The sequence below is a fragment of the Alligator sinensis genome, unplaced genomic scaffold (assembly GCF_000455745.1).
Source record: "Alligator sinensis unplaced genomic scaffold, ASM45574v1 scaffold871_1, whole genome shotgun sequence".
Lineage (NCBI taxonomy): Eukaryota > Metazoa > Chordata > Crocodylia > Alligatoridae > Alligator > Alligator sinensis.
This window is the reverse complement of record NW_005842746.1, coordinates 274,044-288,638: the sequence shown is the minus strand read 5'-3', so window position 1 is coordinate 288,638 and position 14,595 is coordinate 274,044. Positions and strand designations below refer to the sequence as shown.

General features: G+C 40.4%; 1 protein-coding gene across 17 annotated transcripts in view; it reads right to left on the bottom strand.

Annotated features, from left to right (window-relative positions):
* Positions 1-14,595, bottom strand: part of CCDC141 (coiled-coil domain containing 141) — a 207,869-nt gene that overhangs the window by 69,728 nt on the left and 123,546 nt on the right. For 16 of the 17 annotated variants that reach the window (XR_003096405.1, XR_003096404.1, XM_025216529.1 and 13 more), the window contains one exon: positions 6,059-6,231. The exons of the other annotated variant lie outside the window; for it this stretch is intronic. Coding sequence is in view for 14 of the 16 variants with exons in the window: in XM_025216529.1 (XP_025072314.1) it covers positions 6,059-6,231 (173 nt within the window). In the remaining 2 variants the exon portion in view is untranslated. The remainder of the gene's footprint in view (positions 1-6,058; positions 6,232-14,595) is intronic. 17 annotated transcript variants of the gene reach the window in all.

Here is a 14,595-nt window from a genome sequence, read left to right as displayed (position 1 = left end):
TTATTCCTTGTTATCCCGGGGGGCGCTAGGGGAAACAAGGTCTCCCCCAAACCCTTCTGGTCTCCCCTAGTGAGTTTATAGACAATCACCTGGTCCCCCCTTCAGCCTTCTCTGAAGTGGGGTGCCCAGAACTGGGCACAGTACTCCAGCTGTGGCCTGACCAGTGTCGCGTAGAGGGGGAGGATCACCTCCTTGGCCCTACTTGAGATGCACCTGTGGATGCACGATAAGGTCCGGTTAGCCCTGCCGACCGTGACCTCGCATTGTCGGCCCATGTTCATCTTGAAGTCAGTAATGACTCCAAGATCCCTTTCTGCCTCTGTACTCTCAAGAAGGGAGTTTCCCATCTTATAAGTGTGCTGCTGGTTACTACTGCCCAAGTGCAGCACCCTGCACTTGTCCGTATTGAAACGCATCCTGTTTTTGTTAGCCCACCCCTGCAACCTATCCAGGTCTTTCTTCAGTCTTTCCCTCCCTACTAGCATGCCCAACTCACCCCAAATTTTGGTATCATCAACAAATTTAAACAGGTTGCTTTTCACCCCGTCATCCAAATCGTCCAAATGTCAAAGGCCTTCCTAAAGTCTAGCAAGGCTACGTCCACTGCGACACCTGCATCCAAGGATTTTGTGACCTGGTCATAGAAGGCCACCAGGTTGGTCTGATAGGACCTGCCTTGAATGAACCCCTAAGCATGGTTGCCCCTAAGCATAATCTCCCCTGCTGGCCCCTTGCAGACGTGCACCTGGATAATTTTCTCAAAGAGCTTCCCCAGGACCGAGGTAAGACTAACGGGCCTGTAGTTTCCTGGGTCCTCCTTCCTATAGTTGAAAGAGCAAAAATTCAAGCAAGTAAGTTGAGTCACATGGCTCTCACCAGAGTAATTGCTTTTCTGGAAATACCATTCCAGCCAGAATAGCAATAGATGGATTAACTAGTAGCAGTAGCAAACCTTAAAATATGGAGTTTAAAATGGCAAGGAAAGGCATTGCAAAGACTTATCCATCTGATTAAAGTGATTAATAATGCTGTTTTAAGAATTAGACAATGTTCTTCATAGTGAAGGATCCCAAAGCAAATGATTTACCTTATTCAGGGATCATTTCACTCAACACAAGAAAGCAAATGCCTCTGGGCTGGAATGTAGCAGCTGCTGTTTAACATCAAAACAGTCAAGATCTCAGGAGAGGAAATTAGATAGAATACAAATTTCAACTGAAACAGTAAATTCAGAAAGGTCTATAACTATGCAAGTTGGGATTGAATTCTAACACACGTGGAAAGTAACACAAAATCCATATCTCCACAACTCACAATTAAGACCATTTTATTTCCACTGTTTTTTCTCTCTGAGTACCCAAAAAAATCTTACCTGTAGTGGCTACCAAGCTTTAAGCTTTGCTTTGCTTTACTCATCACCTCTTTTTCTGCCACCACAAATCCCATAGGAGAGAATGGAGCCAGCCTGGCCTTTATGTCACACCCTTTGTTCACTGCCTAGCTCTCCTCATTTTCCAACTTAAGTATGTCATGTAAACCAGAAATTTGTGGGGGCAGCTCGTAGTGGGGAAATATTGTTAAGAAGGAAAAAAAAAGGGGGGGGGGGCATTAGGATTCCCTACAGATAACAGCACTGATTTGCTCTTACTTTCCACCATTATATATCTCTCCCTTTACCTGGCAGCCTTAATTACTCATAGAAACTCATTCTCCAACAGCATATTGGTTTAATAATAACAAACAATTGCCCATCTCTTCTTTTAGAAGTATCATGTAGTTTCGATCCAACAACTCTTCCGTAGAGAGAGGTGGTTACCCGTTAGTTTGAATTCAGTTAGAAGGCAGAGCAGCGTAGCACCTTAGTGACAAACTGCAGTGTCGAAGGAGCACTGCGTAAGGGCATGGCCCTTGATGTCTGCGACAGCTGAAATTATGTCTGTGTGATAAAGGTGCTTGCTGAAGGCCCTATGAAGTTTAGACCAAGTGTTTTTCTGTATTTGTTTAGATATTAAGCTATATGTTGTTGCTAAAGGCCTAATTAAAGTTTAAGATGTAGTGAGGCCTTGTATAAAGTAAGGCCTAGTAAATTTAGCAAAGCCTTGAAGTAGTAAGGCCCCATGGCGTAGTTAAAATTACCTTATCAAAAGAATGCAAGGCTTGTACTGCTAATTGGCCAGTCTAAGGACAGTTGAAGTAAAAGGAATCTGAGTGGTTGTATGTTATCAGAACCATTCAGAAGCTTTAAATTGGCTGGAATATCTGGAAACCATTCAGAAGGAAGATACAGCTCTGTGAAAAGGATTAGTTAGCTGTTACCTGGATCAGTGGGCCCATGGACCTTGAGGAGCCCAAGGACTGCATTCCAGGGTCCTTCCCAGTACTCCTTTGGACAGTGCTGTTCAGGGATGCCTGACTTCGCTGAACTTTGTGGAAAGAGAAGCTTGCTGTGTATCAGGCATCAGAGGGGACTGCCAATAAGTTGCCGACGCGAATTGCTTTTGTCTGTCATTGTTTGTTTTGTTACTACGCGTAGTTGTGTTTTTGTTAAGTCAATAAATCTTTCTTACCTTTCTACCCCTGACCATACTCTCAATCCCAAACCCTTCACAGGCGGCTGGGACAGACGTCCTGATGATTTATACCTGTGTGTTGTTAATCGGAATGTCCCAACCTTAACTAATCAGACTCTAGCCACAGCCCAGTTTCTCATCTGCCACGACTTGATGGAACTTTTCCTTTGGGAGGTGATGTTATAGTATGAGTCTTATTGTTATTGTGTTAGGCTCACTCCTACTGGGGCTCCAAGCTCCCCTCTTACCCAAACTTACGTCAACTAGCTTTATTTTTATTAGCAAGTACTGTCAGGACCTTATTCACTCAATCTTCCTCACAGTCCGTTTTATCACTGGGCTGCCTGTCATCACACTTTAAACTAGTTGCCTTTATCGTGGAAGGCTGTCCCAAGCATGCCCCAAAGGGGTCAGACACTGGTGGGTATTTCCCACTGGGACTAGTAACCTTGACAAACCTCTTTACTGGGTTTGAACCTAGGTGGGTCCCTCTATACTCAGTCCTTCTTTGCTCTTATATTTTTCTTTTCTTTGGCTCTAGGTTTTAACTTGATCAGTCACAGTGAGGATTCCTCCCATCATCAAAACAAAGAAAAAAACTGGGAAAAGAACAAAACACAGGAACCTTCACTTTTACAGCTCCACAGGGGTCAAACAGTCTCTGAATCTCATAACAGAAGAATCACAAAAGATAGAAAACTTCCCTGTGTATTCTGGTCTTTCCTCTGCAGTCCCTTGGCTCCCAGGACTTTAACCCTCAATGCTGCCTTGCTTGATGCTGCCCTATCAGAGCTCCTCTGAACTTACTGACCGGGACCAGGTCTCAAAGCCCATTCCCGGCGTTCAGTATCATCAACTTCTATTGAGAGCCTCTGTCTTGCCTCAGTTCTCTCCTCTCATTGCTCTCTCTCTCTCTGGAGGGAGTTTCTGGCCGGAAGTAGCCCCAAGATCCAGTGGGGATCCAACCTGGATCACTCAGTGCCCTGGTGAACAGAGTTCCGGACATGCTGGAATGGCCTTCCTCAGCATCGTGACTGCGCCTGCTGGTAAGTCCAGGTGAGGATCTTCCTTTTTTTCTAAAGAGTCACCATGAGCCTTTTCACAGCAGGCAGCCATCACCTCCAAAAGTTTATGCCTCTAGGAAGCAGTTAGTTTCTAAGGGTGCCTATACACGTGCAGCAAGGCTGCTCCAATGTGCTGTAATTACAGCACATCAGAGCACACTCGATAAATTGAGTCTGCTGGAGCATGGTAATTACTGTGCTCTAGCAGACTCCAGCATCTCAAGTATCAGCGTCTCTGCGCTGAAAAATGGTGTCAGGAGCGCTTTTACTAAAGCGTGTTTGATGAGCTTTAGTTAAAATGCCCTTGCACAAGATGCTCCAGGTGTTTTATTTACAGCAGCTTTAACTGCTGTAATTAAAGCGCCCCTTCACGCCCAGATGTGAGGTTAATCACATCTTAACTGGCTAATCACATCTTAAGTAGTGACCTGGTCACACATTCATTCAATTAATGGCATGATAAAATGGGGAGTAAGCCACAAAGTTATTACACAAAATATACGTTGCTGGTTCCTATCATACCTTTAACTGAACATGTGGCCAGTGCTCCTAGCCTCTGGAGTGTACCAGAGCCTAAAGCATTTTTGGACACCCCAAAAAAGAAATGGTACTATAAGGGACTAGTTCAGTAGTTAACCTGATAAGGTATTGGTAGTAAACTTGGGCAGATGTTCCTAGTAAAGAGTTTTTCTCCTATTACAGCAAGGTTCCCAATCTACAACACATAGTAGAACGTACTAGCATTGCTATTGCTGGTGTTGCCTATACAGAGTGATTTTTAATTAATTTCACCTCCAATAAAATTACATCATGACAATTCATCACCTTCTCTCTTGATCTATCCTGAGGTTTCAGTATCCAAGTACTCAGACAATAAAGAGGACCATTAAAAAGATAGGTAGGAAGCTAATGGTTGAAGTGATTTGGGGTTCTCAAACATGTTTAAAGCCTCCTGATATCAAACACTGTTAGACAGATATGAGTTGGAATGCCTCCCCATGGGGTCCATCCAAGATTGCTGTTGGCTTATGAAAATGAAATGAAGGCAACCATGAGGAAAATCCTTTCTCCTATTTTTTCTAACCTTGTAAAATACCAGCAGCTGTAAGAGCAGAAGCGGGAACAATAAGGGAAGCTGCATGTATTATGGGTAAAGAGACTGAACTTAACATAGGGCCTCTTTACTTTAAGTAACTCAAGAGGGAACTACTGATAGAATGTCATATGCATAAAAATCAGTGCAGTGCAATTATGTGTTTTTTATTTAATTATTTTATTGTTATTATTCTAGTATTAGCAGATAATTCTATATTGGAGAGTTCCTACATAACTCCAAAGTGTTAACATTAAAGCACCACTTTTAAAATCCATAGAATCCCTACATTCCATTAAACCAATCTCTTTCCAAGCTGTAGAGCATAGGATACGATCAGCTGTTTCACTTAATTTTGACATCACTGGTGTAAATCAGGAGCATCTCCTTCTAAGTTCATAGAATTACGTAGATCTTGTTATTAACCTTATGTTTGGCATTTATTTGTAAATAAAGATCTGAAAGGGCATGTCTAGGCCATCCTGACATGGTGTTGGGAAGTGTCTTTTCTGAGCCACAATACATCTGCTCCACACACACTGTCTCCTGAGCCAGAAGTAGTTTATGCTGTTTAGTGCAGTGTTAGGCCCATGCCCATAAATTCTGTTTTTCAGAGCCCCCCTATGATGCACTTTCAGCACTGAACTAAACTTGCTAACTAGCTACATTAGTTTTGGTATAGTGACCTCTAATGCTGTGCTGGGTCAGTATTAACATGCCCTAAAGAGTGGAGAAACTGTTCATAATTGCATTTAGTTCCATATGTATTACTTTCTATCATATATATATGAGGTTCATGCGTGCATGCGTGTGTGTGTGTGTGTGTGTGTATGTGTGTGTGTGTATAAATAAATACAATTATACGTTAGAATTATACTATACCTTGTTAGATTAAGTAATATCAATTACATTAATTATAAATATATTTTTAAGAGTCTTAAAATGTTCCCTTTGGATTGTAAAGACATCAATGTGCATAAGCATTATAACTCTGTTTCCATGATTGTATATTCTTTATCTGGACTGCAGTCTTGTTCTAAGTATAACCTAGACATAAACACAGCTCCCTGGAAAGCTTTAGTGTCTTCACTGTAAATCACATATTCTAAAAAAATATTGCTACAGAAGACAGGCTAGCTCACATGAATGGTATCAATGAGATCTGAAAAATAAAAATGGCTGAAATTTTGGAGAGACTGCAGTGCCAGTTAGGCCTCACTCCACATTCAGCTGAACAGAGGCTGGTCCCAGGTGTGTTTTATTCTGATTTAAATAAAAGGAAGCTCTAAAGCAGCTGGAAAATGTAGAGAAATACAGCTTCCTTTACTCACCTGTGAGAGTCTCCTTTACCAACTAAGGCTTTTCCCTTTTGCAAGGCATCAGTTGTACAGGCTTTAATCTCTCCCTGTAATTCCTCATGCTTCATCGCTAAGATAGGCAAACTTAATCCTTCTTCATTAAGGAGCTTAATGTAAGCCTCAATACCTCCAAGAACATCAAATGCCTGCCAAATGAAAAAAATAAAACAACGTATTTTTCAGGGTCAGAGTGAAGCTGTAGCCATGATGGTCTAGGAAATATGTGAGGGGCAAGGATTTTTGTGGGTTCTCTCTCTTATTGGACCACCTGCATATGTAGAATAGATTTAGAGAAGTTTTTGGATGCAAGGCATTCTTCTTCACACAGTTTTACAGAAGCAGTCACACCAATGGAATTCTAAGTCTGAACAATAATGGCTTGAGAGCAATGCAGACAAGTGTGTATCAGGAAAGCAGCTCTTTTTGAAGCATAGCACATTTCTCAAAAATCAATGGGACATAGGACTGTGTTTTACCTCTACTCTAAAAATTAACTTTCTACAAATAACACTGCAGAATTCCACATTGCTTGCTTGCTTGGTTTCTTAAAGGGAGGCTTTTATGTCAACAAGTTCAAGCAGAGAATTCAAACCTTTTCCCCCAGTTCAGCCAAAGGTAAAGCTTGGGATCTGGCATCGAAACAAAGTTCTTCCAGTTTGTACCTCAGAACTACTAATAATTAATACTACATTGGCCAATTCTGTTCTTGATTATATTCAATTTGTAGTCATTTTTTGCCTTTGTACACTTCATTCACCACAAACAAAAATGGTAGGTTTGTTCTATTTGCCTGTTCTTTGTTTTCTTTCTCCTATGAAAAGCTTTCACCAGAATTAATATCCCATTTTACATATATACAAGGCTGGGATGGGAGAATTGGGGGGTATATATTTGTTATATGAAGTGGTCAGAAGACTTAAGGCTATGATTGACTTTACTCAGGTGAATATTCCATTGTTTACAACTAGTTAAAATAGGTTGCTGAACCAAGGCTTTTGAAAGAAGTGGAAAGACTCCTGAAGAAGTGTTTGTTAAAGAAACTACATTTTAAAGAGTAATTTTAATATAGTACTTTAAAGTGTTATTAAATCAAAAAATCTTTGAAACAGACTCAATGTTTAGTTAATTAAAAGAGGTCTACAATGATTCTAAAACATTTACAGAACTAGAATGAAATCAGCAAAACAGAATCTTTTAAAAGTCAAATTTCAAATAGGGTCTAAGAGCTATCTCAGCTCAACTTCTACAATATGCTATATATGACTGAAAGAAGCAACTGAGACCTTTAGGTTCTGAGCCAAAATAATAACTATTGATCCTTAAATGCCAAAGAGGTCTATTCCCCTTCAACAGCAAAATCTATAGGTAAAAATAAAAGCCTTGACCGGATGTGGTCTTAGAAGAACAGATGGAAGGAAACAAGAAAAGATGAACAAACGCAGCTCAATTGAAACTGAAGAAATTGAATACAGTATTGCTTTTACAGTGAATCCTGTTTATAACAAGCTACACCATTTAACAATTCCAACAGAAGGAACTAATTTTTTTCATTAATATGATGCAGCACACTGACTAACCCTATTATACAGAGCACCCTTTAGAGAAGCTTTATGGTGGGGGCATTCATTATAAAGTAGTTGTATTGTATATTGCAATAGAATAAACTTACCATTTTATTACTTCTTTTAGAACTTTTTTTGCATAAATGATTCAACATTAATAAATGTAAATTACCTTGACTGCACCATGAAAGCTTGCTATGAATACATAATTCAATTACTTTTTGTCCCATCTGAAGGGAATTAAAATGTGTATAAAGCAAGTCACAGAAAGTGAAATCTTTTTTTTTTAACCTGTGCTTTACTATAAATAAATTCATCCATCATCAAATCAAGGCACTAATTAAACACTTCAGAGAGATTTTCTTCTTAAGATCCTTCAACAGAACTGAGCCTCATGATATGGGCTAAGAAACCACATGGAGTTTATTTATTACATGTAACAAATTACACATAAGGAATTCAATTCCTGAGGACCATATTGAAGAGATTACATTTACAGAGGCACAGGAAAGTGATAAAACATTCCAGCACATATAGTTTTAAGTTAAAATTCCAACAGGTTGAAAACTGCAAAAAGAGAAGGCCTCTGTTAAACTTCATACAAATACTGGTAGATTATATGGCTCAGATTTGACATAGATATAAATGCTGTATTTGTTTCCTGAAAAAAACACTGGGGGAAATGTAAAAGGAAAAAATATGCCTGAAGTGATGTATAAATCATTGTACTGTGTTCTAGATGGGAGACTTTTTTGAAGATGACCAAGAGAAAATCCAGGCAGGTCCCTTACTAGACAGATTTGAATGCCCGACGTGTTTCTCTTCAAGAATTCATGGGATTGTATTGCTTACAGTTTCAACTCTGTTGCTAATTTGATCGAGGTATGGCTGCTACTGCATGCAGAGATTCTTATTTACTCATGCTCAATTTCAGTGACACATGGGAAGCGACTCTTCACTAAGACATTATTTGGATTGATTTTTCCATAGCAGCTGCAGTCTTGTCTGGCAATCCTGTACCCTTCCTATTCTGCTATGGTTTCAAGAGCTCTGTCAAATCAATATAAAACAATCCATGCAGAGCTTAAAGTCTCTTTTCAAATATTAGCATTAGTGTCAAACATTTAAATCAGGGTGTCAAAGATACAACCCATGGAGCTGTTTCAGTCAGCTCTTAGACTCCTATAGAAGCCAGGGTATGCGACCAAACTCCCAACTAAAAAGCTCTATTTGGGATGCATGTTGGCAGCGGTGCATAGGATGTGAGCAATGGCTGTGTTAAACCCCAAACCATTACCTCCACCACCATTTACCTCACCATGGTTCCTGGTTCTGGATCTCAGTCTGGATCTGGCCTGTGAGTAGCTTCCAGGGTGGATCTGGTCCAGAGCACAGGTTAGTTTGACACCCCTGATTTAAATTGTTCATTCATACATTTCCCCAGCAGCTCCAAGCATGGAATTGCAAAAGAATTTTACAAATACTCCTTAATCCTTTAAAGCCCCTAGCTGGTGTGTAACATTTTATTCCTGTATCACAGATGAGAGAGAAATTTAATTTCCAATAGGGAAAACTAAGCAATTTACATGGAAGTTAGTGGCAGAGCTACTTGAATTCATTTGACTTCAGCTTCCAGCTTTTGGGTATCTGATTAAATAATAATTTACTACTTGGAATTTTCTGCCTGGGAAGCCACTTCTAAAATGAAATCAAACCTCTCAGTCTTATTTTTTATACAAACAAATTGGTCTCCTTTAGTCTCTCACTGTAAGGCAATTTCTCCAATCTTCATATCATTCTTGTGGTCTTGTGGTCTAATTTTTCAATCTCCCCAATTATTGATTTCCTAAAGTATGTTTGGGAGGGATTATACAAAATTGAAGGCAATCAGGGCTTCTACTTTATCAAAAGTGGTTTACTGATAAATATGATTAATATATTGGGTCCGAGTATTTCATTAATATTTGACTACGTTACCGACCAATTTGAATAAGTAAAAAAATGTTAATGTTAAACTTGTAAAATATTTCTTATATTTTCAACTGTGGTGACAAAACTTTCAGTCAGAAGATTTTACATATTTTACTACTGTACTTCTGCTGTACTACCAGACAGTGTACTAAAAGAAAGACTCATATTTTATATGGCATATTATACATTTGCATAACTATATAACCGCATTCTCATTGATTATCTGTGCACATGAATATACACATATATAGGCATACACATCAATCAATGAATGACTGAAAAGAAATCCTTACTAATTTTATATATCACAGGGGGAAAAAAGATACTAAAAGAGTATCTTTTTAAGTTACAAAGTCAAATATTCAGAATTTAAGAAATGACACTGTTGAGACCGTGGGTACAACCTTAATCCAGCATCTTTTTAAGTTTGCATTTGGATGCAGCTTTAATAATGTGGTATAATTATTATAGGTCAAGCCCTTTGTATCCCATTTTAAGTAGAACCCTCAGATGACAAGTTTTGCTAGCTTCTTGCTTTCCCAAGTGGAATCCTATTACTATTCAAGTGGGTTTCTGAGCAACAGCCATTCTGTTTATCATGACAGGCCCAACTGTATTTAGCACCTATAAGAAACTTCCCTGTATGAACCACTTACCAGTGGCTAATAAAAGAGCCTCAAAACAGATTCTTCAAACATATTTGTTATACACCTAATACTATGTGCCACATGGCATCAAACTGACACCCACAGGGGTCATTAGAAAGTATTGGAAGCATTAAATCCATCTCATAGATACCTCTGCTTCTTGAGCTAATGGAATGAATAATAACACTATTATCATCCCCTGTAAACCAACAGTAAGAGAGCATGAGACACTTTGCCAGTAGGTTTTACAGGTATTTGTTAACTGTAGGGAAGTGGTGAGACTCAGGAATATTGGTGTTTGTTGCAGGCTGTGAAGCTTTGGCACATTTCATCCTTTTGCCAGGTGTTCTCCAACCTCTTCTTTTCTCATTCTTGTCCCTTTCTCACCATTGGCTTTTTGTTCCAGTCCCATTTTCCACACTGAGCCAGCCCTAGCCTCCATTCCTGAGTTTTATCATCCCAGGTTTTATAATCTCACTGCCCAGCAAATTCTTTTGTTCCAATCCCTGTATCATATCTCACTCTTCCAATCCCATTCTTCTTGTCCAGTTATCCAGAGCTCCTCTGAAGCCATAAGCTCTTCATCAAGCCAGTCTCTCTTCTCTGTTTCTCCTTCTAACTCCGTACCTAGCAAGACTTTCTTCCCCACTATGACTGTCCGTCATCAGGATGACCTCTATCCCACATCTATGCATGCCCTACATCTTCACTGGCTCCCAAGAAACAACTCAGTCCCTGAGGAACTTTTCTAGTCTCAGTGTCTGATCTCTCCTGTAGTTCCCTGTCCTAGTTTTTCTCCATCAAGTTTTAAAATCCCTCCCTTTTCCTGGGTACCTCATCAGATCTGTCTTCTTCACCTGTTTAAACAGTTCTCAGCCCCAGTCCTCCACCCAGCTTCTCTCCTAATCTCCATTTTACCACAACTACTAGCTCTCATCATTCCTTGCTTCCCCATCTAGTTCCCAGTCCCAGTCTCCTATTCAGAGATCTTGATCTACTTGTTGGGTAAAAACAAACATTGGATTTCTCCTGGGACAAAGCCTTTTATCCTGGGATCCTACAGATGTACAAGCCCATCATCCCACTTTAAGTACCTGTGAGGTAACTAAGAAAATGCTTTTCCCTGGAACAACTGTGACTAATTCCAGTTAGTCGCAATTTGTCCCAGAGACAAGCTGTGTAACCAAAGGACTATGTTGCTCCCAGGTTCTGACTCAGGTCTATCGGAAGAGACTCAAATACAACATCTGTTTTGATCCTGACTCTATGAGAGGTCTAGCTCTTTCCTTCCTTTATCTTCAAATCAGGCAAGCTTTTGCATCCATCGTGGAGCTCAGCAGGGGATCATTCAGAGCACACAGCAGACAAGATTCTTACTCTCATTTCTCTCCTGCACAACCCTGTGCTAGACCATGGCCTACAGAGATTGACTCTTCTAAATTAACATGTTAAAATCTATGAAGTTTCTACTGGTTGTGTGTGAACTATGATATTCAAAGGACTACAAACTTGGCCAAATTTGGGGAAATTTTTTACGGGAAAAACAAAACTCACATCCTTAGCACAATGATCAATTCCCTGCCAAAGTGTAAGTCCCTGTGATCCAAGAGCTTTTCAAAGAAAACGTGTCTAGAATTTTTTGGCAAAACTATATATTTCCCCTAGACTCATTCTGAGAACTGGTTGAACCACATTGACTGAAATAAAATTTAAAATAACCAAAAGGCTGATTTAAATTTCAGCCCAAACAGTTGCGAGAGAAAATAAACTTTCTTGTTATCTCTGACTCACAATAGAATTGGAGATCTTAGACAGTAGGTTTTCTGGAAGCAGAGACAATAATCATCGAAATGAAAATGATTCTCAAGTGTTTCATTTTACAATGTTTTAACTAAAAATAGACAGAGCTAATAGCCTGCTACAAGGCAGAATCAGAGATGGTATATCAGCAGTGAAATTTTATAACCTCTTATGAAAACCATTCAAGAACTATTTATATTTCCCTTCATTACTGAAATAATTCCATAGTTTATTTTATTCAATCTAAATGGAGGAAAGGCAATTTAGATGGAGGAAAAGAATTGGCTAACATCATAGAATAGATTACATTGACTCAGTTATCAGCATGGCCTATGGTGACTAAAATAAACTTGAGGGGCTGTCATTCAGTAGTTTACTATCAGCCATTCACTGTACCCCAGTGCACTCGAGATAAGGAGAAGAAAGAAATGTTTAAAATAAGATCCCTGTTTTGCTTCAGGATTCACTAGACTTTTCCTTACAGAGTTTGCATGAAGTAAATAGGATCTGCAGGGACAAAGGAATCCTTACTAACAGATCCAGAAGCAGGATCAAGTCCTATTAAGTTGTCATATGCGGTTGTCCTGATGACAGCCAGAGTAGAATATTGTAGTCTTAGCATGATTTCTAGAAGTTCTTGCATATAAACCATTGCCAGGGGCTAGTAGAGATGAGTGGTTCTGAATGATTCTAGAAGCATTGTAAAAAGCACTGAATTGGGAAGGTCTCAATGGACAGTTCTCAGCTGTGGATCTTGCTAATTCTGGCAAGTATGCTACTATTGACTGTTTATTGACTCAGCAGAAATTTTATGTGACTCAGAAACAAAGACTTACAATTCCTTATGCAGGGTCCCACAATCTTATAACATATTTCTCCTTAGAGTAATGCCCAAGATTTATTCTCCAGTTTATTTTTTTCTGAGCAACCCTCTTACAACCTAATAATCAAAGCCTCATATTCCTGCTAGAAGACCTGGTCTCATCATCACTGTCTATGGCAACTGCCATGAGCAAATTTCATGCAAGTCACTCTGTGAAGCTCAGGCAGGAATGACAGGTGTTTTTTTCCCCCCAATCCTTCATTAAGATTTGGACTTAGGACACCCACTGAGGGGCACAAAAATAGTTCTAAGCCTCTCAATCTGTTTTTATTTTAATTTAAAGATTAAAAATGTCTGCATGGGTTGACATTGAGGAAATCATTCATGTTAGTTCAGAATCATCACTTCCTCTTCCACCTTTGCTTACCCTCTGCCAGTAAGTCCTGCCAAATAGAGATTGGGAGCTTTTCAGGGCAGTGGCTGCATCTTAGCTTGTGTTTGTAAAGCCCCAAATACCAACAGTCTAAATCAAGGGTGTCAAACTCATCCTAAGCCCTGGTCAGCTTCGGATTGCAGGGCTCATCCTGGTCTGTTGGCTGTGGGATGGCAAGAGTAGGGCGGGGAGAGAGGGAAAGGCAGCAGAAATGGGGACAGGTGCCAGAGGGCTATTGCACAGCCCTCACTCACCTTCCTGCTGCCCATGGCCATGTCTGGTGAGTCCTGGGGACCCCAAATTGTGCATAGGCAACACCCCTCCATAACTATGCCCCCAACTTCTGGTAGCCTGCTGGTGTCCTGGTGGACCAGATAGACCTGCAGGTCATATGTTTTACACCCCTGGTGCAGATCAATCCAGGTGCAGAGTTGGTCATACACAGTCACAAAGCCTGTGGGTTCCCATCCATATCTGTGTATGTTTTTAGAACAAGGTGCCCATGTCCAACACTCACTTGTGCAAGTTGATTTTATTCACGTGAATAATCCTTATGATTTCAATGTCATAACATGGATGACCAAGGATTATTTAATCAAATATGAGCATACAGGACCAGGACCTGTGATTTCAGACCTATATATTGTATCTAATCCATTGAAGTCAATGGAATTATCACTTTTGCCTTTGGTAGTAGCAGGATTAGTGGCTATGTGCATTTTAAAAGTCAGTTAATTTTCATTCTAGAGATATTATTTTAAAATGGAAAAAAAGGCAAACCAACAGGACAGGTTATAGGTCAAATTACTGATGTAATTATAGCACCACCTGGTGCTCAAAGTGGGAACTACTGTAAGCAAAGTCCTGAGGATGCATTTTCCGGTGTGTTCTTCATGTATGTGAACTCTCTTAATAGAGAAGATCAAAATGTTATTGGAAATTATCCCATGCAGGCTGTGAGTGGCTGCAGCAGGAAGCGTGGGCCATGGGCAGGGCCGCTTTTCCCCTGCACTCAGCACCAGCTTCTAACCTGTCCCCACTGCCAGCCTGGGCCCTGTCCCGGCTCCAGGCTCGCCCATCGGGGCTGTGCTGCAATGGCAGCAGCTGTGGCCCCCCTCCCGCTTGCCATGCTGGGCAGGTTTGCTCCTGCTGCCCACCCAGAGCTTGTGCACTGGGCAGCCCAGAGGCAGCGGTGGCAGCCTCACTGCAGCCTACTGTGGTGTGAGCTCTGGGTAGGCAGCAGCAGCAAATGCTGCCCAGCGTGGCAAGCGGTT